This window comes from Saccopteryx bilineata, chromosome 1 (genome assembly GCF_036850765.1).
Source record: "Saccopteryx bilineata isolate mSacBil1 chromosome 1, mSacBil1_pri_phased_curated, whole genome shotgun sequence".
NCBI lineage: Eukaryota > Metazoa > Chordata > Mammalia > Chiroptera > Emballonuridae > Saccopteryx > Saccopteryx bilineata.
In genome coordinates, this window is record NC_089490.1 from 109856481 (window position 1) to 109881689 (window position 25209).

Consider the following 25209-nt stretch of genomic DNA (forward strand, 5'->3'; position numbering starts at 1 on the left):
TGACAGAAGACATTTAGATTTACTCTCATTCTTCTTTAGATTGGAAATGTCATCCTTGTGAAGACAACTAGTACCAATATGGGGAACACTGCTACTTTTTTGCTAGAACTATGATGCCTTCGGAAGAATGTAAACTTCATTGTTCTACTTCGCTTTCAAGTTTTCTTAAATACTGAAAAGAGATGGTAAAAACAAGTATATGTTTCTTACATTTTAGTAAGTTTCTCTGGGAGATATTTTTAGGTTCTAGGCTTTCTGTTTTCTGAGATTACTGTTTGAGCAAAGGGAGCTTGAAGATGATACACATCAGATTATGCTATTCTCTTTCTTGAAACTCTTCCTCGGTATCTAGCCATTTATGTACAAGTTTTATATATGCAGCCTCCTTAGTTACCAATAACTTTCTGTCACTTTCACTTCTTCACCCACTTATTTTAAGAATTTTTTAAAAATGTTTTATTTATTCATTTTAGAAAGGAGAAAGGGAGAGAAGAGAGAGAGACAGAGAGAGAGAGAAGGGAGAGGAGCAGGAAGCATCAACTCCCATATGTGCCTTGACCAGGCAAGCCTAGGGTTTTGAACCGGCGACCTCAGCATTTCCAGGTCAACGCTTTATCCATTGCGCCACCACACATCAGGCCTCACCCACTTATTTTAACATACTCCCCTTATGTATTCCTTAGAGTGTAATTCAATCTTCTCACAATTTTACTGTCCTCTTCCCAATCCTTTGTAACTTTACCCTAATAAGTGCTTATTTACTTTCAGGTTTATCTTAAAATCACTAAAGTATGAAAATTTTATTTGGATCACTTGGCTCTGTAAGAGTTCCTGATAAATACTGTTATTTTATCCTATACTTCCCTTTTTGTATTAACTGCTTACTTAACTGATTTGCATGTTTCTTAGATTCTTAGGTACCAAGTCTATTACTGCTTTTCAATATTCAATACGCAGCACAATGTTCAGATTATTATAAAACGTCCATAACAATCGTTTGGTGAATAAATTATTGGTTATTAGTGAGTTGTTAAAAAATTCAAAGAACATTTTTATTATTGTCCTATAACACCAGATAAAAATGTGTATAAAGTTTTTATTTCTATATACATAGACAACCAACCAAACGTATCAGATTTTTTTCTTTATCCCTTTTTTCAAGCACTGTTATTTATTTGTTTTTTTTTACAGAGACAGAGAGAGAGTCAGAGAGAGGGATAGATAGGGACAGACAGACAGGAATGGAGAGAGATGAGAAGCATCAATTATCAGTTTTTTGTTGTGACACCTTAGTTGTTCATTGATTGCTTTCTCATATGTGCCTTGACCGCGGGCCTTCAGCAGACCGAGTAACCCCTTGCTGAAGCCAGCGACCTTGAGTCCAAGCTGGTGAGTTTTTGCTCAAACCAGATGAGCCCACGCTCAAGCTGGTGACCTCGGGGTCTCAAACCTGGGTCCTCCGCATCCCAGTCCGATGCTCTATCCACTGTGCCACTGCCTGGTCAGGCTCAGATTTTTTTCTATCCTCATTTTATCCATAACTTTGTAATAAAATTGTCAAAGATGCAACGTCACACGCATCAGAAGAAGCTTTGGATCCGTTTATATTACAACAGCATCCAACTGAAATGGGCTTGGCTAGACAGCTCAGCGTTTACTTTGGACAAGTAGGTATCTCCCTGCTCTTTTAAAATACTAGTACCTGAATAACAGAATATTAAGTAATTATCTAGTGTGCATATGATTAGGTGTTAAATTCTATGATTTTAAGTCATCTTTTAAATCTCATCTTGTATATGTATTTATTATTGTTACATATAAAATAGTGAATCATTTCTAATATACCAGAATTAATTTTTTATATAACAAATAAGGACAGCTATATCCTAAATAACAAAATTTCATTGGGTCTTTTCAACAATTTTTAAGAGTTTATAAGAGTCCTGATACAAATTTTAAAAATTGATCTTATAATAAATATAGCACAAATTTTCTTATTAAAACACTAACACATAAAAAGTACTTAGTTATTAAAATAAATTTTAGAAGTTCAATTTGTTAAGTACATGTGAATAATAATCAGGAATAAAACATTTTTAGCATCTGTATCATTTACTTTTTTTTTGAGAAAAAGAAACAGAGAAAGCGACAGAAGGGAAGTAGACGAGAAACACCAACTTGTAGCTGTGTCACTTCAGTTCTTTGATTACTTCTCATACATGACTTGATGGGGTTTCAAGCCAAGCCAGTTACCCCTTCCTCAAGCTAGCAACCTTGGGCTTCAAGCCAGCTACCTTTGGGCTCAAACCAGAGACTATGGGGTTATGTCTATGATCCCATGCTGAAGACAGTGACCCCACGCTCAAGCTGGATGAGCCTGTGTTCAAGTTAGTGACCTCGGGGTTACAAACCTGGGACTTCAGTATCCCAGGCTAACACTGTACCACTCTCAGTCAAGTGGTACTATCCACTGTACCACTACCAGTCAAGCTCTATCATTTATTTTTAATGAATTAAATACTCTCACAAAAATTTAGAAGCTTTTTTTCTTTATTAAACAAGCCCCTGGTTTTTCTAAGGGTTTTTTTCTTTTAGATTTCAGATTTCTGAAAAAGTTGAGTCAGATGGACAGTTTTTGTCAGCTTTATCATTGCTTTAGTAGGCCAGTGTTTTGCAGCTTCTTATTCTGACATTTTTCTTTCTTAACAGTTTAATGGAGTGAATATTATTTATATATTAATAAATATGCCAAAGATATATGTTTCTTTATGTTTGAATAAATGCATGGTAACATTTGAAATAGAATTTATATATAAAGTAAATTTTATTTAAAATGAAAATTCCTTTGTCTTCTAGGTTCCAATTAAAAACACCTGATGCTGGCTATCATCATTGTCAATATATAAAAAATGGTTAATTATGTGATGAAATTGCACAGAACATGGTTATTGCATAAGTAAGAAGACAATATATGGAGACTGAATAACTCATGTAGGATATAAAGTTGAACGCAACAAATGAACAAAAGAAACCCTCACAGATGCAGACAACAGTATGGTGGTTACCAGAATAAAGGGAGGGGGTAGTAAGGAATAAACAGGGTCAAATATGTGATGGAAGAAGATCTGACTTTGGGTGGTGGGTACACAGTGCAATATTCAGATAATATATCTTAGAACTGTGTATTTAAAACATATAATTTTATTAACCAATGTAACCACAATAAATTTATTAAAAAAGAAAACAGAAGAAACATTGAAACATATTCAGAATAATTTTTTAGAAAAACATTTATTTACCTAAGGTAGTTATTTTTAAATTATTGAATCCCATATAAATTTTTGTAGTAAATAATTCATCAGTTAAATTTAAATATATTCAACAAACAAAACTCAAATATATGCTTTAGTAATTAATGACATGATCTGAAAAAATATAAAGATGGAAAGAAAAAAATAAGAAGGCATACAAAATGAAAGTTTTCTTTTTTTTTTTTTTTTTTTTGTATTTTTCTGAAGCTGGAAAAGGGGGAGAGACAGTCAGACAGACTCCCGCATGCGCCCGACCGGTATCCACCCAGCACGCCCACCAGGGGCGAAGCTCTGCCCACCAGGGGGCGATGCTCTGCCCCTCCGGGGGCGTTGCTCTGTTGCTACCAGAGCCACTTTAGCGCCTGAAGCAGAGGTCAAGGAGCCATCCCCAGCGCCTGGGCCATCTTTGCTCCAATGGAGCCTCGGCTGTGGGAGGGGAATTGAAGCAGTAACCAGAAATTTTTTAATTGATGTTTCAAGTCCACTAAATATTTCAAAACTTTAAATAAAGTTGAGCCACTATATGTAGCTTTATATTGAACACAAATTCTTGGTATTTTTCTGAAGTCTTTTCTCTGTTTCATCATAATGAGATATGATCCTTAGGGAGAAGAGAATAAATGAGTCAGAGAATGAGCTTTTACACATGTTTGGAAAGCAATGGCTTGGAAATGCTTCTGAAGATCAAGAGAATTTTAAAACTTTTCACATCTCTTAAGTGGTCATGGAAGACTTTTCCAACTGCTGCACATATACAATTACTATTCCATTGGCCAAAGATTCTGTTACTCTAATAATTGCCCAGATTTCTGCTCATTCTACAGATTTCAACTCAGAGCCATTTCCCCCTAGAACTCTTGTAAAACCTCCCTAAACCCAATTCTTTATTTAATTTTTGTAGCAGTCAGTGCCACATTCTCATTATAAGGAATAATTCAATTTCTGCTAAATATCTCATGTTCTATCTTATATTAGCAGTGACGTTTTGAAATTTTGAGGGTGTTTTTGTTGATTTTTCAACTTTAGTAGAAAGATTTCAAAATTAGCAAACTTAATGAATCCTTATATATCCACCCAGCTTAAGTATGTTTAATTTTCAAAAGCATTGTGTTTGAAAAGTTCTGAAATTTATTAGTTTAATATTTGTGAACATTTAATAAAATCATAGTTTCAAAATTTGATCAATCATAGGTATTATCAACAGTTTATTAAACTTAATGAATTTTTATATCATTCAATAATTTAACAATTAAACAAAACATTGTTATAGAAGATAAATCCTTCAATGTTGCATTTATTCATTGCATGATTATGGTTTGTAGAATGTCAGATGAAAGAAATAAGCTCTTTATACAATCCTTCGCATGCAGATGTATGTGCTTGAAATTGAACAGTTTTCTGTGTAACCTTTAAAACTTGAGCCGTAAAGTGCACAGGTTCCATTCTCCATTTCAATCAATGTTAGTCTAGATTAGAGAGAAGGACAGATTATATAAATTATATTTAGGACTTCATTAATGCACAAACAAAAAAGATTCAGTAATATTTATTTAACTATAGATATGGAAATAATAACATTTCAGGAGATTTAAGGACCGTATCTGGCCTTTTGTAATTTTAATTTACAGACAAGCAAAATATAGACAACTAAGATAATAAAAATAAAAATTGCATTATAATATAAATTATGTGCTACTATATGAACACATTGGAAATTAGTCAATTTGGGAAGTCTGGAATTTCTTTATTATGTGTACCCAAGTGAAATGAAAGTTTTAAAATTGTTCTAAACAAATATTTAAGTTAGAAATAAATTCAGAATTCAATGTCATGTTTTGTAAAAAATATACAATAATCTTCAGATATGTGCAATTTTACTTGGTAAGAAAAAAATTTAAATTTAAATTATAAAATCCTCCAGCATATACATACATACATACATAAGTATGTGTGTTTGTGTGTTTAGGCAATTCACCTGGAGATACTTATACGTGTATATCTATTTTACTCTGGGATCTTGAGTATTTTGTTTTTATATGATCAATGTAATAAATAATGATTTGATTTTTGGAGAACAGGTAAGAAAGATAAGGCTGAGGAAAGAATGATGATGCTACTATACTATGATATTGACAAAAAAAAAGACCATGTTCTGATAGTGTATATCTATCATCTGTAGGCATAAAGGAGTTATTTCTGTCATTATACAAATAACCAGTATAAGTGAAAAAAATGAGATTTTTAGTAATACCTTTTATTTTGTCTGAATCATGATTTTTTAAAAATTTTTGTTTGTTTTCCCATAATATTCTCATCACATTTCTTTCGAAGTACTGATTGCGTGGGATTTCACTTATTTGTTCGTAACTATATTTCTTTCTTTCTTTTTTTAAATTCAGTGACAGGAGGAGAGGCAGAGACAGACTCTTGTATGTTCCCTGAGTGGGATTTACCAGACAAACCCACTAGGGGGTGGTGCTCTGCCCATCTGTGCCATTGCTTAGTAACAGAGCTCTTCTTAGGCCTGTGGTGAAGGTCATGGAGCCATTCTCAGCACCTGGGGCCAACTTGCTCCAATGACCATGGCTTCAGGAGAGGATGAGAGAGAGAGAAAGAGAGAGAAGCAAGAGGGAAAGAAGTGGAGAAGCAAATAAGCACTTCTCCTGTGTGCCCTGACCAGGAATCGAACCTGGGACATCCACATGCTGGGCCAACACTCTACCTTTGAGCAAACCAACCAGGGCCCATAACTATATTTCTAACTGAAGTATGAATCTCTTGAAGAAGTTATATTCTATTCCTCTCTGTAGTTATCTCTGCATAATTTCTGGATATAGAGTAAGGGTCAACTGATATTTATTACATGCATAACTGAAATTTAGCATGTTAATTGTTTTGCTTCCAAAATAAACTTTTGACTTGCAAAGTGGAAATAATGAGATAAGATGATACAAAATCTTATTACTATTCACAGAGAATAAACTCTTTTTTTTTTTGTAAAAAAAGAAATGTCAAGCCATACAGTATTGAGATCAATTCTCAGGTATACAGGGGTACATATGACATTTCAAAAGACAGACCTTATTCTGGTCCATAAAACCAATTTCAATAAGTGCAAATACATTTAAGTGACAAAGTATGTTTTCTGATCAAGGGGGAATTAAACAAAATGACAGAAAGATCTCTAGGATATCCCAAATGTTAGAAACTAACATTCTGAAAATTTCATGGATCAAAGGACAAGGCAAAAGGGAATTTGGAAATTACTTTGCACAGAATGAAAATGGAAAAAAACAGTTCATCGTATGCGAGAATGTTGCCAAATCACCTCACCTATTGTAACATGAATTCTTTAATTAGAAAAAACTAAAAGTTTTCATAATAGTATGTTAGTTTTACCATAAGAAACTAGAGAAAGAACAGTTAACCCTGAGTGAGAAGATATAATAGTAAAGATCAGAGCAGATATCAATGAATTAGAAAACTGAAATCTGAATGGTAAATTAGTACAGAGAACATGCTCAATATCATTAGTTAAGAAAATGCAAATTCAAAAAACAATAAGATACCCCTACACACATTAAAATGGCTAAAATTTAAGAGATTGATCTCAACAAGGATTGATCAAGATGTTGAGCAACTTTGCTGCTGGTGGGATTGTAAAATTGAACAACCACTTTGGATAATAGTTTGGCAGTCTCTTAAAAAGTTAAATATATACTTATTATACAACCTATCCATTCCACTCTTAGGTAATTATGTAAGAAAAAGGAGAGCTTATGTTGCTACAAAATCTTGCAAACATATGTTCATAGCAAGTAGCTTTATTTTTAATAGTCAAAATCTGAGAACTAAAATATTCATTAATATGTGGAAGAATAAACATAACTGAGCAACACCTATAAATGGAAGCATTTCAGAAAGAGAAAAAAATTAACATTTTTACATGCTATGAGGTGGCTAATCTTAAAATAATATATTGTGTAAAAAAGCCAGACATAAAAACAGTGCATACTGCACGATTCCATTTATGTTATTCTATAAATCACTAACTATTCTATAATGACAGGAAGCAGATTAGTTGTCTGGAGACAGAAGTAGGTAGGAAGGGCATGAAGGAGGGATTACAAAGGTGCAAAGGGAACATTTTGCAGGTGATAAATATGATAATTATCTTGATGTTATTCATGGTTTTGCAGATGTACACATTTATGAAAATTTATCATATTGTATATTTTAAATATGTGCACATGACTGAATGTCAATTATATCTCAACAATCTAATACTAACTTCATAAAACAACATATGTAATGCTTAACCTCTGCTTTAGACTTCTCATCTGTGAAATGAGCATGGTATTAGACCTATCTTTCACAGTACTTAACAAACAGCGATTAATGCTCCTCATTATTACGGGTATTAGTTGCTCTGTACCATAGAGTACTAAATCTAGTCCCTAAGAGTTTTTGGCGGTCTCTATTGGCATATAAGAATATCCTGACATTGTGTGAATCAAAATGTGATAGTCAAACGATCATAGGAATAGATTAGAGACAAATACACAACTAGAGACCTATTGGTACAGACTTACTGATTGGGAGAGAGAAAGGATCCATCTTCCCACTGCCAGAATCCACTTGTTGGATTTTTTACTAGTCCCATCCAATGATAAGACTTTACCAATTTAAATAAATCCTGTTTGAAATCACAAATAAAATTAGTACTCAGAATTTTAGTAAATACAATGGTATAATCATTTAATAATTTTTTCCCACAGTTAGGAAAAATGTATTCTGTTTTCTGGCACAATTTCAACTTAACACATTTATAATACCTGCATTTTTTGAATACCTGCTTTCTTATTTGAATACAAAAGGATTTGGTGTTGGTTTATCTGAGCTGAGTGCCTCTATTACATTTCAGGTTTATATTTTATTGGGTTCTCATATATTAGGACTAAATATAGAAAGAAGAATTAAAACAATACTTAACCTGGTCCTCTTTGTTGTATATCTTCAGGAGACTGGAATTTTGAGACATACAAGAAGCTTGGCTCTGAAACCAGTTTTTGGTCTCACTGAAAAACTGGTAGCAAGTGTTTCTATAACATATCCAGTTTTTAGGACATGGACCACAGTAACTTTCTAGAAAGATAGAATATATTATTAATTCTGAACATGTCTGAACATTATAGATTTTGTCTAGACAGGTTTAATAGCTTTTTTATTCTAACTTAAAAGTTCCAGGTAATAAAGCATCATGGTTATTTCTGATGACATATCTCTATGTATTCATAAAGAAATAGATATGACAAAACTGCGTTCTCTATTTTTTACAGTAATCCTTCATATTGTAGTAAAAGATAAAATAAAATTTAAAAAGCTCCAGTAAATTGTGGGCTAGTATTAATTATTTTCTTATACATTTTATTTTTTAAAATTTATTGTGGTGACATCGGTTAATAAGATTATATAGGTTTCAACCGTATATTTCTATGATACATAATCTGTCTTATATATCAATATATACTTTCTTGTTAGCAACATTGGCTACATGCCTAATTGCAAACATAGATACATGCAATTTATATTCAAAATATTAAAAAACTTTCTCTTACCATTCAAAGAAATCGGAGCTACTTGATTGAATGATGCTATTAAAATAATCACAATATTAGAAGGTTTTGTGTTGTTGTAACATAGTCCAAGCGAAAATAAAAAAATAGTTGACAAATTTCTAGACTAATAAATAGCTAAAATATAAAGGCACATTCAATATTGCTTGTTTATGTTTCTGTGCTTCTGAATGTTAAAGTAATATATTACAATTGTTAGATCATCAACGCTACCTACTTCTTTGTTATCATATAACTTACAATATATGATTACAGCAGTCTTTATCATTGTCATTATAAGAAAATGAATTCCCAAGGCTCCAGCAATGCTCCAGGCAAGGAAAAATGGAGATGCTGTCAAAGAAAAAAGAGTGAGAAAAATGAGGAAAAGGATAAAAGGTTGTGCTATTTTCATGTTTAATATAAATGTTAGAGTATCTTTACATGGGTGGTGATACCAGTGCTTTTTCCTCAATTATTTTTTTCAGACAGTAAACTACTTTGTAAATGATTAAAAAATAAGACTATAAAAATGTAATATTTCTTTCTATTTCTCTCTACAGTTTCCACAGAATAAATCATGGTCATCGTTTTTTAAAATTTTTATTAAGATACGATAATATTTTCTCTTAACCCTCTTTAAAAACATATATTTAACAAACTATGAAAAATATATACAAAAATATTATTTTTTATTTGAGAAAATGTCTTAGTGATTATTCCTCCTTGTATTATGTTTCATTGAAATGTGGATTAAATCTAATTATTGACAGACTTTAATTTTTTTTAATGCATATTTAAATTGTTTTTTAGTTTTCGCTATGCTATAATGATATAAACAGCATTTCATACACACCAGTACACATTTTTGAGTACCTCTTTAGGAAAAATTCCCAAAAGAGTAATTACTAAGTCAAAGAGCATTTGCTTTTTAAATTTTTGTAATGATTAAAAATTTCAGTCTAAAGAAGTTATCCCATTTTATTTCATGCCAAATATAAATTTTTCTGTTGACTTTATTGGGAGTGACACTGGTTAGTTAATAAAATTATATCTGTTTCAGGTGTACCACTCTTTAATACATCATCTGTACATTGTACTGTATATAAATTGAAAAGTATTTCTGCTTACATTTTCCTCTGCATTAAATATTATTCACTTATAATTTGTAAATCTGATAACCAGCCCTGGCTGGATGTTCAGTTGGTTAGAGCATTTTCTCGATGCATAGATGTCCTGGGTTTGATAGAAACAGATCAATGTTTCTGCCTGTCTGTCTCTTTCTTTTACTCTTTCTTTAAAAATCAATAAATATTTAATTATTTTAAATATCTCAAATATCTGGGAACCAATATTATTATTATTATTATTTTTTAAGAGCCAATCCCCAGTACTAATATTACTCCTAACAGTAATAATTACAATGGTCTTTGGAAGGTATGCCACTTTAAGCTCTTATCGAACACACTTATATATATACATAAATTGGATTCAGATCTTTCTTTCTTTATTTTTTAAAATTTTAAATAAATTTTAATGGATGACATTGATAAATCAGGGTACATATGTTCAGAGAAAACATCTCCAGGTTATTTTGACATTTTATTATGTTGCATGCCCATCACCCATTGTTTTTAAAATTTTAACTTTATTTTTCTTATTATAAATAACAAGATAACAAGAGTGAACATCTTTTACTATGGTTGTCATGTTTTTATTTTATTTCTCTGAGACTTCTCTCATTTGTATTAAGTAACTTGTTTTTTCTCAAGTTTTAGGTTAAGAATATTAGTTATTTTCTTGCCATATATTATACAAATATTCATCTCAGATACCATTTTTGTTATAACTTTACGATATTTTGGGGTGCTAAAATAGATAATGGTTGACTTGCTCAAACTATTATTCTTTCTTGATATCAATAAAAATGTTTTTATTATTTTGAATTCATAAAATAAATGTCTCTCATAAGTTATATGTTTTCCTTATTCATTTGGTCTATTTGGTTTGTGTGTGTGTTTAAGTATGTATACTAAGTGAGGTAAAAACAAATTTATACAAATGTTTCTTTTCCAAATGGTCAAGGAATTTTTAAAATTTTATTTAGCAAATAAATTAATGTGTTCTCAATTGATATAAAAACTACCATTAACATATAATATAAATACGTTCTTCTTTGTGTTTACATTTATTTTCATATTCTTTAATCTGTCTTGCTAGTCAAACTATATATAAAATATCCTTACTTTAATTAATATGCTTTAATACTTATAATGTCTAGAATATTATATTGCACTTATTTTTATTTATTTATTTTTAAGAGAGTGGCAGAGAGAGAGAGACAGGAACATCAAGCTGCTCCTTTATGTGGCCCGACCCGAAAATCAAACCAACAAACTCTGTGCTTTGGGATGACACTACAACCGACCCTGCATCTGGCCAGGGCTTAATTTTTTTAGAGACTAAAAGAGAAAGAGAGAGAGGGGGAGAGGGAAGGGAAGCATTTACTTGTTCCTCTCAGTCTTGCATTCACTGGTTGCTTCTTGTGTGTGCCCTGACCAGGGATCTAACTCTCAACCTTGTCATTTCTGACAATGCTCTTAACGAACTAGAGCTAAGCAGTCAGGGCCATATTACATTTCCTTTTCAAAATATTTTATCTGTCATTGTACTTTATTATGACTTTAAAGTGAGCTTTTAAAAACTTGCCACATTTAAAATATATTAGTCTTTCAACAGAAAAATATTAAATGTATAAATATAGAGAGATAATTTACATCTTTAAAATGTTGTCTTTTATCCTTAAATAGTTTCTTTTTCTGTTGTGTATGTCTTATTTTATGGTCATTAGTCCCAATTTTAAAGTAATACATTTATTTTCATTTTTTAAATTAAAGACTTTATTTCTGATTTTCGGTCATAAATATGGCATATTTTTAAATCACATTTTTCTTTTTTTGCAGTTTTGCAGACAGTTTATATTTACAGATTATTTTTAAATGAGTTCACATAATAGATTTTATTACTACTTGATAGTTTGTAATTTGGGTGGGTGAAGCTTCGAGTGTTTTAAAACATTTTAAATCATGTATTTTTGCCAGTAATATTAATTTTGCCTTTTTATTCTAATTTCAGATCATTTGTTTTTTTTTCTTGGTTATTCATGTTGGCTAGCACCAGAAAAACAATCAATATTATTAAATAATAAATAATGATGATAATAAATATTCTTGCCTTTTTTCTAACTACTATAATGAAAATGCATTTAACATTTATCATAAGTGTAGTAATAGCTTTTTAAAATTGTTTTTAGAGAGAAAAAATTATAGAGATAGACATAGAGAGAGAAACCTTGATTAGTTGTTCCATTTATTTATACATTCATTTGTTATTTCTTGTATGTGTTCTAAGAATTGAACCTGCAATCTTGGCATACATATCTGGACAATGCTGTAACCAACTGAACTATCTGACTAGGGCTGATAACTTTTGAGCACGTATTTTAGAGGCAGTGTTTATATTTAAGTTTTAAAGTTAAGTTTTTTTTAAATTAAGAATTCATATTGATTTTATCTAAAACCTTTTCAACATTATGCATATGATCTGTAATCCTTGATTATTACATATAATATATTTTCATTTCCATAATTAAATCTTGAAAATGGTGATATTTGATAATCATTTATTTTTTTAACAACTACTCAAAATTTATAGGTGAGAGTGTCTGTACTTTTCCTTTTTATGTAAACTTTTTTGAGCTTCATTGTCAATCATATTCTGCCTTAATAAAGAACAGAAAGAGCATATCTTCTTTGCCACACAGAAACCTTTTTGTGAATAGCAGTCAAGTCATAGTTGCCATACTGTCTAAAAACAACATTGAAGGATAGTTTGTATCTCTTCTCTTCTGTTTTCCATTTCTATTTATTCCTCTTTTTAGGTAGTTGTTCAGTAATCCCTTAGAAACTGCTGTCTCAGTTGTCATTATTATGATCATATCATAATTGTTAGGGCATGAAAAGATCCTAAACTCAACAGTTTGTGCTCATTTTATTATATACTCCAATATTATATTCCAGTTAATCTCAATTTTGTTTTTCTCTCGAAGGTAGAATAAAATGAATATTTAGCAGTAACAGTCACAGTTTCCAATTTTCACCTCAAGATGACAAATGGAACATAGTACTTACGTTTTTTTTCATACGTGTTTAACGTGGGTCTTTTCTTTTTCCATGGTGTAGAAGTAGCATGATTTCTGAGTTCAGATTTGTAATTATGAGATTCACTCAACTCTGAAGAAAAAGAATTCAGGCCACGAGTTATGGCTTTTCTAACACTTGGATCATAAATTTTTTGAGGGGATCGTAAATTTTTAAACTTTAACTTGACATTTCATCCTTTTCCTTTTAAAATATAACATTCAGTTTTGTTTTATATTATTTGATCATTATAACTTTTAATCTTTGAACTATGAATAAGATTGTGTTTATTCTATAGGAAAATATCTTTGGCAAGATCCCATGTGTCATTAGAATGAGTTAATTCTTAATGTGTAATAAAATCTAACATTGAAATAAAGACAGTGTATAGTGAAAAACAGGGATTTACTTAGGATATTGGACATGTATTTAATCTACAGAGCCACATTTACTAAATTAATAACTTCATGAATTGAACAAAAATGAAAAAAGAAATAAAAGAAAGAAGGAACAAAGAATAACAATATGATCTGGTATGGCTATTTTAAAAAGTGAAATAAAATAATATGCATATAGTATCAATAATGTCAATCACATGGTAAACAGTAAAGGCTAGTGTGTCTAGTTTTCTTCATAGTGAAGGACTTACCAAGAATAAAATGGTACAGTCTAAAATTTCAGAATAAAAACAAATAAAGAATCATGTCTCTGAACAAAAAAAGTAAAAAATCATTTTGCTCTCTTCTTGAAAGAATAAAAATTACTGATATGTAAAAGTTTGCCACAAATAAAATGCTAATGTTAATTATCTTTTATACTTAAAATTGAACCAAAACATTGTACATACAATATGTTATTTAATAATTAAACATGTGAAGAAGGAATTATTTTATGAATGAAGAAACCATTCATAGAGGTGACCAAGGTTGTACTGCTTATTTTAATATAATGCTACTTGATGTGAATAATTTATAATACTTTTAGTTTTAGAAACATTTTCAAATATATGTTACTTATTTGAATATCATAGAAATCCACTAAGATAAATATTAGATGTCTTATTTCTACTTCACATAAAAAGAAACTTAGGTACATAGAGGCTGTGGGTGGCCCAGATCTCAAAGCTAGAGAAGGGTAAAAGTTTGATTAAAGTTCAATTCTTCTAACCCCAAATTCTAACGCTGTCACTATTTCAGGTTGCCTCAACTTGTGACTATTAATTTATGTAGTTAATAAAGGAAGTAAAGGTGAAACAAAAGCTTTCAAGTTTTTGAGACTTGATTTAAAATATAACATTAACATAATGTGAAATAAACATAAAATGAACATAAGCCAATCAGAGGCCCTGGCCTGTTGGCCCAGCAGTAGAGCGTCAGCCTGGTGTGTGGAAGTCCCTGGTTTGATTCCTGGTCAGCGCAAACAGGAGAAGAGACCCTCTGTTTCTCTATCCGTCTCCCCACTCTCTCTATCTATATCTCTCTTCTCCTCCCACAGTCATGGCTCGAATGGTTCAAGCAAAAGTTGGCCCTGAGCACTGAGGATGGCTCCATGGTCTCGCCTCAGGAGCTAAAATAGCTTGATTACCAAGCAACAAAGCAGTGGCCCAGATGGGCAGAGCATCGCTTGGTAGGGTTTGGCAGATGGATCCCAGTTGGGGCTCATGTCTTTGCTTCCCTGACCCTCACTTAATAAAAATAAAAAAAGTCAACAAGAATAAATCGCTTTCTTATACCTTACATGCTTGCATAAAATTCTGTATATATACATAGGCTGCCTGAACAGGCGGTGGTGCAGTGGATAGAGCAGTGGACTGGGATGCAGAGAACCCAGGTTCAAAGCCCTGGGGTCACTAGTTTGATCTCAGACTCATCCAGCTTGAGCATGGGTTCACCAGCTTGGGCATGGGCTAGCTGGCTTGAGTGTGGAATCGTGGACATGACCTCATGATCGCTGGCTTGAGCAAGGGGTCACTCACTCTGCTGCATCCTCCCAATTAAGGCACATATGAGAAAGCAATCAATGAACATCTGAGGAGACACAACGAAGAATTGATGCTTCTCATCTCTTCTCCTTTCTGCCTGCCTATCTGTCCCTCTCTGTGTTTCTCTCTCTGTCTCTGTCACACACATAAAAAATTATATACAGGCTAAATTTCAGATTTATATGGAAAGTACATACCCATGTTGTGCTGAGCTCACTGATCTCGAACCATATTATAAATTATGACTGCTTGTTCTATCACACAGATGGATATAAAGTCTTCATTTATAAAACTTCCTGAATAAAATAAAATCACACATTTATTTATTCATTTTCTGTTTTTTTTTCTATGTGGTAAAATGATGCATTTGATTAGAAAAAATGAGAATACAAAAAAATTTCCCTGATGCATAATTTAAAAAGGAAACAATAAATATAAGAATTCACGAAAAGCCAAGCAAAATAATTTTTATAAGTTTGTTTCAGTTATAAAATAATAAACAAGTATTTAAAAAATATAAAAACTTTTAAATTCACCTACATTAAGATACTTAATATAAAACATTTTCCATCACTGACATGGAGTGACAATGCACATCGTTTTCTATATATAGTCATTTTATCTTATTTGGTGATAATGGGTTTTTTTTGCAAGGTAAATTTGGGTAAGATAAGTAAATTTTTATTGAATATTTTTTCTTAGTACATTTTATTTCAACTTCTGTTCATGTCATCATCATCCTTATTTACAAGTTATTATCAGTACCATCATTAACAAAGATAATTTCACATTTGTTTATAGAGTACCATCTTACAGTTTCTAGCAATGCTCTAAAAAAATAGCTATTTAGCATATCTGCGTAGTGCTTAGATTTTAAAATAAAATAAAATAAATCTGTTTAAAATCTTTAAAATAAAATCTGTTTTATATTTAAACATAATAGTTAGAAGTGAAGGATAGAACTGGTTTTATTTTGTAAGGAAAGTTGTGTATCACATAAGGTAAGTGCCTTGCAAGAGCACAAAACTCATAAAAATGAGAATTCAAATTGAAATTAAATTTTTTATTCTCAAATATAAAGATTCATTCCACTAGTTCTGTTTAGAAGCAAGGCTCCATCTTATAGTAACATTGTAACTTCTGATTCTTTAATAAGTTGAATAAAGTGAGAAAGACTACATTTCAGAAGTAATAAGCATTCCTTATTATCTGTAATTCTAGTCAAACACTTAAGAAACAATTAGAATTTTCTTGTGTAAATATTTTTAGAAACTTTCTAGAGGTTCAAACCCCAAGAGTTCCTTTCTTGAATAATATTCGCTAGAAACACATACATACACATACACACACACACACGCACACAAGCACACACCTGATCAGAGAAGTAAGGTCCTGCTTCATGTGAAAAATTTAGACGTTTTGAATTCCCAGTTTGGAATTGGAACAAAAGACATCCAATCAACTTCAATCTCTGAGAAAAATAGAACAGATATTACTCTGATCTCAATTTTCTGTGAAAAGGCAGTACAAACCACAGGACTTCCTTCTGCCTCTTCACTACCCGAAACATTTTGCTAGTTGTTGAAAAAAATGTTAGGTCCTAAAATGTTATTTAGAATATTAAATTTAATTTAATTAAATGACATTGATCAAGAAGAGTGCATATGTTTCAGGTAAACATTTCTATAGCATTTGAACTGTTGATTATGTTGTATACCCATTACCCAAAGTCAAATAATTTTCTATCTCTGTATGTTTGTCCCTCTTTACACCCGTTCCCCAATCCTCTCCCCCACTTCCCCCTTCCCCTGGTAACCACTTCACTTTTATCTATGTCTGTGAGTATCAGTTTCATATTCTATATGTGAAATCATGTAGTTCTTAGCTTTTTCTGATTTACTTATTTCACACAATATAATGTTCTCAAGGTCTATTCATATTGTTAAATGGCAATAGGTCACCATTTCTTATGGCTGAGTACTATTTCATTGTATATATGCACCACATCTCTTTTATCCAGTCTTCTAATGAAGGACACTTTTGTTGTTTCCATGTCTTAGCCACTGTAAATAATGCTGCGATGAATATGGTGTTGCACATATCTTTCAATAGTCCAATGTTTTCAAGTTTTGGGGTAGATACCCAGTAGAATTGGGTCATATGGTAATTCTATTCTTAATTTTTTGAGGAACCACTATATTTTTTCCATAATAGTTGTACTAGTTTACATTCTCACCAGCAGTGAATGAGGGTTCCTTTTTCTCCATAATCTCTCCAACACTTGATATTACTTGACTTGTTGATAATAACCAATCTAACAAGTGTAAGGTGGTATCTCATTGTAGTTTTGACTTGCATTTCTTTAATAGCTAGCGAAGAAAAGTTTTATTAACTTTTTATTAAAGGTGTTTTTTGCTAATATCTTCTCCCATTTAGTTGCTGTCTCTTTGTTTTGTTGTCAGTTTCTTTTGCTTTGCAGAAGCTTTTTTAATTCGATACAACCCCATTCATTTATTTTTTCCTTTACTTACTTCCCTTGCCTTTGGGGTCAAATTCATAAATTGTTCTCTATGATCAAGGTCCATAAGTTTGTTACCTATGTTTTCTTCTATGTAACCTATTGTTTCAGATCTTATGTTTAGGTCTTTGATCCATTTTGAATTAAATTTTGTGCAGGGGGACAAACATAATGTAATTTCCATCAACATCTCAATGTTATTTTTTAAAGAAATAGAACTAAAAATCACTAGATTTGTAAACCATAAGAAACCCTGAATAGCTAAAGCAATCTTGAGAAAAAAGAGTGAAACTATCACACCATCTGACTTTAAATTATACTATAGAGCCATGATAATCAAAACAACATGGTAGAAAAGCAGACATACAGACCAATGGAAGAGAATTGAGATAACAGAAATAAAACCACATATATAAGGACAAATCATCTTTGACAAGGGAGCCAAAAACACACAATGCAGAAAAAAAAGTCTTTTCAAGAAATGGTGCTTTGAAAATTGGAAAGCCTCATGCAAAAGAATAAAACTTGACTATAGGACCCAACATTTTATAAATTAAAAATTATAAATTCAGTGGTAAGATGTGTCCCAGGGTTATGAGAAATAAAAGGTAAAGTTAAACAATATCTTCATGAATCAAAAATAGAAAATATTATGAAGAATAGTTGTAAGTACTGTGTGAAAAAAACAAAGAAAATTAAACATTTTACTCATTTTGTGTGCATGCTATTAAGTTTCTTAGTTATTACCTAATATCTTTTTTCTGTCCATTATCCCATCCATTTTTTTAGCTATTATATCTTTTTTAGGCACCTTTGGCTGTGACAGTTTTCTCATCATTTTTTATAAATGTATTGATTGACTTTAAAGAGAGGAAATGGGAAGAGACAAAAACATTGATCTGTTCCTGTATGTGCCTTGACTGGGGATGGAACCCACGATCTTAGTGTATTGGGGAGATACTCTAACCAAATGAGAACTATTTGGCCAAAGCTATTTATTTTTTTAAAATGTAACAGAAATTATGACTAGTTATAAATCAGAACATTAAGACATTAATTAATTATGTTGTTATTTTGGCATAAGATTTGGTGGTATGGTTTTAAGTAATAAAAGGAGAATAATATAATTACTGCTATTCACTAGAACAAAAGAGAAGAGGGTCCTATTTAGGAGCCAAGATTGATTGGAAACACACACATACATCAAAAATGAAATAATATTGGCCATGATTTGGTCATTATTTACGTTAAGGATATGATGATTTACCATAGAATTTTTATTTTTTACACACTTTATATTTTCATAGTTAAAAGGTCAAGTATGGATATACATATATATCCTTACATTTGTGTGCATATATATGTAATGTATTTCCCCATGTATAAGACACTCCAATGTATAAGATGCATCTTAATTTTGGGGCCCAAAATTTGAAAAAAATGTACTACATAAAGTTATTGAACTCAAGTTTTATACAACATAAAATTCATACAACTCCTCATCACTGTCAAAACTCCCACCCATTAGCTTGTCCTCATTTGTGTCTGATGAGGAATCACTGTCTTCAATAATGAGCATAAAAACATGCTTGAAAAAGTGGGAAATGCAAATAAAAAAAAATCTACAACCCCTGTATAAGATGCACCCAATTTTTAAACCCCAATTTTTTCAAAAAAAGGTGCATCTTATACATAGGGAAATATGGTATATTTATATATGAAAAGTATTTCTTTGTATTCCAACTTGCATAATACAGTATTCTTGATTCCACTAAATCTTAAAATAGCATGTACACACAATGATTAAAAAGTTTTTCTTTTTTTTACACAGTACTTACAACCATTTTTATAATATTTTTTATTTATTTAGAAAATTAAATTTAACAGGGTGACACTGATCAACAAGAGTACAAAGATTTTGGGTAAACATCTGCACATCATTTGAATGGTTGATTGTGTTGTATATCCATCACCCAAAGTCAAATCATCCTCCATCACCTTATATTTGTCCCTCTTTATACCCTTATTCCAAACCCCTTTCTTCTCCCCACACCCTCCTCTCTCTGGTAACCACTGCACTCTTATCTATCTTATTTTGTTCCCACTTATGTGTGGAACAAAAAGTTTTTAGCTTTTTCTCATTTACTTGTTTCACTTAGTGTAAAGGTCCGTCCATGTTGTTGTAAATGGCAATAGGTCATAATTTCTTATCTATGTCTTGGTAACTGTGAATAATGCTGTGATAAACATGAGGGTGCATGTGTCTTTACGTACCACTGTTTTGGAGGTATACACCTAGTAGAGGAATTACTGGGTGATACGGTAGTTCTATTCTTAATTTTTTAAAGAAATCATTATAATTCCTTCCATAATGGATGTACTAATTTACGTTCCCACCAGCAGTGAATGAGAGGCCCTTGCTCTCCACAGCCTCTCCAACACTTGTTATTACATGTTTTGTTAAATTACTAATTTAACACGTGTGAGGTGGTATCTTATTGTAGTTTTGATTTGCATTTCTTGAATTACTAGTGAAGATGACCATTTGTTCACATATCTGTTGTCCATTTATATTTCTTCTTTTTTACCTTAGATTCAGAAAGCAATTATGTAATCTTACCATTTGTTTCTCAAAACACCAGGGCATGTTTTATCACTGAATTTCCCAATTTTAAGTCATAATATAATGCTGTTAGTACTTAACATTTATTTCACCAGTTAACAAATGTTCTGTGTAGTGAAGAGGCAGAAGGAAGTACTGTGGTTTGTGCTGCTTTTTTACAGGAAATGGTGATTTAGAATGACATTTGTTACATTTTTTTTCTTGAAGATCAAAGTTGATTGAACATCTTTTGTTCCATCCAGTTCTAAATCGGGAACTCCGGATATGTCAAAATTTTTCACAAGAAGCAGGACCTTCCTTCTCTGATTAGGTGTGTGTGTGTATGTGTGTGTGTGTGTGTGTTTCTAAAAACTATCATTAAAGAAATGAGGAACTCTTGAGCTTTGAACCTCAAGAAAGTTTTAAAAAAATTTACACAACAAAATAATTCTAATTGTTTTTTAAATGTTTGAATAGAATTACTGAAAACAAAGAATGCTTATTATTTTTGAAGGGTAGCCTTTCTCACATTCTTCAATGGTAGATAATTAGATAAACTTAGTAAAGAATCAGAATTATTTATTATTTTTTATTGAGATATAGTTGATTGTTTTTATCGAGATATAGTTGATTTTTTTACTGAGATATATAGTTGATATATAAAGTTGATTTTTATTGACATGTAGTTAATATGATTATAGTATCATATAAATTGTAAATTTACCACATAATTCTATATTTGTATATATTAAGAAATGATCACTACAATAAGTGTAGTTAATATCAAACTTTAAGAATTATGAAAAAAGCATAGTCTGAATCCGAGATGTTGAGTTAAAAACATTAAAAGGGAAAGGTGAAATTAAAGGTATACCTTATTTGTATAAAGAAATACTATGCACAAAGAAATTCCAATTTCATTCTCAATGGTGAGCAGATACTCACTCTGCATCTTTCATGATGGAACATCTATTGAGGAATTGCTGAATAGTAGCAATGTTTCAATGATATGTGAAATTGTAAAAGAACATGACATAGCTTTCAGAAAACACACTTTCTAATAAATGCAATAAAACCAACAAAAATTAGTTATGCAAAAACAATAATTTGACTCCAAAATACATGTATGGGCTTCATATGTACATATTTATCTGATCTCTAAAACCTACTAGAGAAAGAAAATTATGATGTTTTGCAAACAGCCTGGGTTCAAGTTATTTGAGAACAGCCACTACTTCCTCAACAAACAATTTGGAAATTACTTTTGTGAAGTGAGAATACCACCAAGGTTTAATCAACTGGCCTTCTTGGCAAGTAAGATACAGGATAACTTACATGGTTGGGCATGTGTTAAACCATTGCTGTGAACCCACCATAAGAGGAGAAGGTGATGAGACCACAGTGCAACGTTTTGGCAGGCAGCTGACTTCAAATTGTGACATGAATACACTGTGGTCAAAAGTGTTTACTGAATAGTCATCCAGAAATGAAAGCAAAAGATGTGTGGTTTTGACAAAATTAAATCATTAGAGCCTCTACTTTTTTGTAAATGTGTGTGAATTAATAAGAGACATGCCCAAAAGACAAATTCTAAAATTTATATGTACAATTAACTAAGTCAAAGGGACTGGAAGAAGTAGAGCTGAGTCTAGATATGTATGGGCATACTGAAGCAGAAGTGTCATGCCTAGCTATATAACAGTAAAAAATCTGCAAACATATAATATAAAGAAATAAATACTTTGAACCTATTTATTCAGAACAAAAAATATTTATTCAGAACATGTAGCAAGGTATAATACACTAAATGACGTACTTTCAATATCAATTAGAACACTGTAATTGGATGAATACACGACAGTGATTCATAAATCTTAAATGTACACTTCATTGAGATGAGAGGAAGAACAAGTCAGGATCTAGGCAACTAATATTACTTGGCATAATTTCCTGAGCTGGTAATGAAAAAATAATTTCTTGGTCTCATCTCAGTCAAAACTTTCTATAATTCTAAAAATAAAGAATTCTATTGAGATGATAATTTCTTTCACATAAAAATGTTTTCATTATATTAACTTAGTTTATGCTAGAAGACTTTATGTTTTGTTTGTTTAATATCAATGTATATCATATAATGAAACAGAAAAATTTTCCCCAAGATAATTATCTTAGAATTTACAAGTAAATAGTCATATAAATAGTAAATCATTTCAAAATTGCTTTCAAGTAAGTTACATGCATAATTTATGTCAGATCACTTCAAATTACTATTACTATTATGACTTTTTTTTTAACTGCTTATTTTCTTGCACTTACCCTTAACTTTCCTGACACAGTGGTAATCTATACATTCAAGAAAAAAAATTGCCACTTAAAATTTCTGTATCTTGCATCCTAAGGGATTTTGTGTTTATTTCAGTATTTTAAATATAAAAGAACCATAGAATTTTGTAAATGTCATAAAATTTGAACATTGCTTATCCCACATGGCTGGAAAATAAATTTAGGTTTCAGACAGCACTTTCCCAAAAAAGGCTCATTAGTTGCAGATCTGGGTAGAATCAAGATCTTCTGAGTCACAACTTTCTTTAAAACAAAATCACTTAATAACAGTTGGTAAAATTGTTATTGATATTATTTCTTCCTTTATCACTATTATAATTCATTTGTATTCACAGAAATAAAAATGCATGACTTTAAATGCTGCAATTTTTATATTACCCTCTTGCAGAGTATAAAATAACCACTAAAGGTTTACCATGTTTCTTCTGTGGCTTCAGCTAATCTACTAGATCCTAAACTGCATAATTCTTTCTATTATTTTATGTGGACTTAATACCAAAATAAAACAAAATGTGCAAATAAATAAATTGTAAATTATAGAGGTTTTTTTTTTTTAGAGACAGAGAGTCAGAGACAGGGATAGGTAGGGACAGACAGACAAGAATGGAGAGAGATGAGAAGCATTAACCATCAGTTTTTTGTTGTGACACCTTAGTTGTTCATGGATTGCTTTCTCATATGTGCCTTGACCGTGGGGTTACAGCAGACCGAGTAACCCCTTGCTCAAGCCAGCGACCTTGGGTCCAAGCTGGTGAGCTTTGCTCAAACCAGGTAAGCCTGTGATCAAGCTGGCAACCTCAAACCTGGGTCTCAAACCTGAGTCCTCCGCATCCCAGTCCGATGCTCTATTCACTGCGCCACTGCCTTGTCAGGCAAATTACTGATATTTTAATGAAGACTTTCTTATTTATTTTATGTTTATTGAGAACTTCTGTACGGCAAGCATATTGTTTTGCAATGGACATGCGTAGTTGAATAAAAAGTATAAAGCACCATCCCTGTCACCTAATTGTTCACAAGTTAGAGAAGAACATATGATTTTAAATCAATATGTAATTTGCAGTGGTGAGCACAATTACTGATTATTATGGAAGATAAGATCATAGATGGCAATTTCATAATGAATTGCAATAAAAAACCAAATGATATATATGTTTCTAGATTTTTCTGAATGAAGTGATGATGGTACCACTAATACAGAATATACTACAGTAACCAGCTTAGAGAAGGTGAAGATGAACTAATATGTGGATGTATTGATAATAAGGCACAAGTCCAGTGGACATTTTTAATATATTTTTATTTTGAAATACAAATGGACCTATGGACCTTAGTTTTATGATTCAGAAACAAAATTGCACTTTCTAAATATCTTTAATGTTAGACATATTATTTAAAGAATATTCTATGGTTTGCAGAATTTTCTCTTAGTAAGAAATATCCAGGAGATGAGTTAAAAGAAATGTTAAAAGTGTTTTAAAACTTACCATAAAATAGTGTTTGAGTGGTGGCCCCAAAATGTGATAAAAAAAGCAGAAGGCAATATATTTCTTTGCAAGTAGATGTAGTTTTATATTATTAAAGACATGTTTCTATCTTTTATGGCAGTGACTCAGAACCCTTTCATTAAGAGGGTGAAGTAGTCAAAAGAATTCAAACTACCTAAAAACTCTTCAAAATCTGTACATTTTTGTGTTGTTGTTTTTTTTTAAATTTCTGAAATGGTCAAATAGTCAATAGGAATGTTTCTTCGCTCTCAACCTATCACTCATTTCCTCTCTATTGCTTTAGCTTCATTTTTAAAATTGTTCCTCAGTAATGCCATTTATTTTGAATTCAAGACCTTTTTATTTATTATAATTTATTTTGTTAACATGGATTCTAGTGTTCCATTGAATATAACAGCCTCATCCCCCACCCCTGTGTCCATATTTACACCTTTCTTGCTCCCCTCCTGCTAATGCCCTCCTCCATTCCCTCTGGGATTTGCTGTCCTGTTATCTGTATCTCTGTGTTATGTATACATAATTTCACTAATCCCCTCACCTTCTCTGATCTCATCCCCTCATCCCCCTTTTCTCTGATTTCTGTCCCTCTTGTCCCTCTGACCGTGTCTCAGCCTCTATTTTATTCCTCAGTTCACTTTGTCCCTTAGATTCCACATATAAGTGAGATCATATGGTATTTGTCTTTCTCTGCCTGGCTTATTTCATTTAGCATAATAATCTCCAGGTCCATCCATGCCATCGCAAAAGGTAAGATTTTCTTTATTTTCACTGCCACATAGTATTCCATTGTGCATATGTACCATAGCTTTTTAATCCATTCGTTCACTGATGGACACTTGGGCTGTTTTGAGATCTTGGCTATTGTAAAGAATGCAGCAAATTAACATGGAGGTGCATATCTTCTTTTGCTCAAACCAGATGAGCCTGTGCTCAAGCTGGTGACCTTAGGGTCTCAAACCTGGGTCCTCCGCATCCCAGTCTGACGCTTTATCCACTGCGCCACCGCCTGGTCTCATATCTTCTTTTGAATTAGTGATTTGGTATTATTAGGATATAGTCCTAAGAGTGGAATCGCTGGGTCAAAAGGCAGTGTGCCATTTTTAATTTTGGGGGAAAACACCATACTGTTTTC

General features: G+C 31.6%; 1 protein-coding gene across 1 annotated transcript; it reads right to left on the reverse strand.

Annotated features, from left to right (window-relative positions):
• Nucleotides 1–3316: 3316 nt before the first annotated feature.
• On the reverse strand, nt 3317–16602 carry KLRK1 (killer cell lectin like receptor K1). Its single transcript, XM_066253168.1, has 8 exons — nt 16479–16602; nt 15304–15402; nt 13117–13218; nt 9188–9280; nt 8930–8965; nt 8305–8456; nt 7904–8007; nt 3317–4777 (listed from the first exon to the last, which is right to left on the reverse strand). Exons 2-8 carry the CDS (start codon nt 15305–15307, stop codon nt 4660–4662), a joined length of 609 nt encoding a protein of 202 aa, XP_066109265.1. The 5' UTR covers nt 15308–15402; nt 16479–16602; the 3' UTR covers nt 3317–4659.
• Nucleotides 16603–25209: the final 8607 nt, after the last annotated feature.

Excerpts from the sequence above, each read along its gene's own strand:
- KLRK1 (XM_066253168.1), bottom strand. Across the intron at positions 8,966-9,187 it reads GACTGCTGTAATCATATATT|CATCATTCAATCAAGTAGCT; the intron begins GTAAGTTATATG and ends TTATTTTAATAG. Across the intron at positions 4,778-7,903 it reads TCCTTTCTCTCTCCCAATCA|ACTAACATTGATTGAAATGG; the intron begins GTAAGTCTGTAC and ends TCTCTAATCTAG.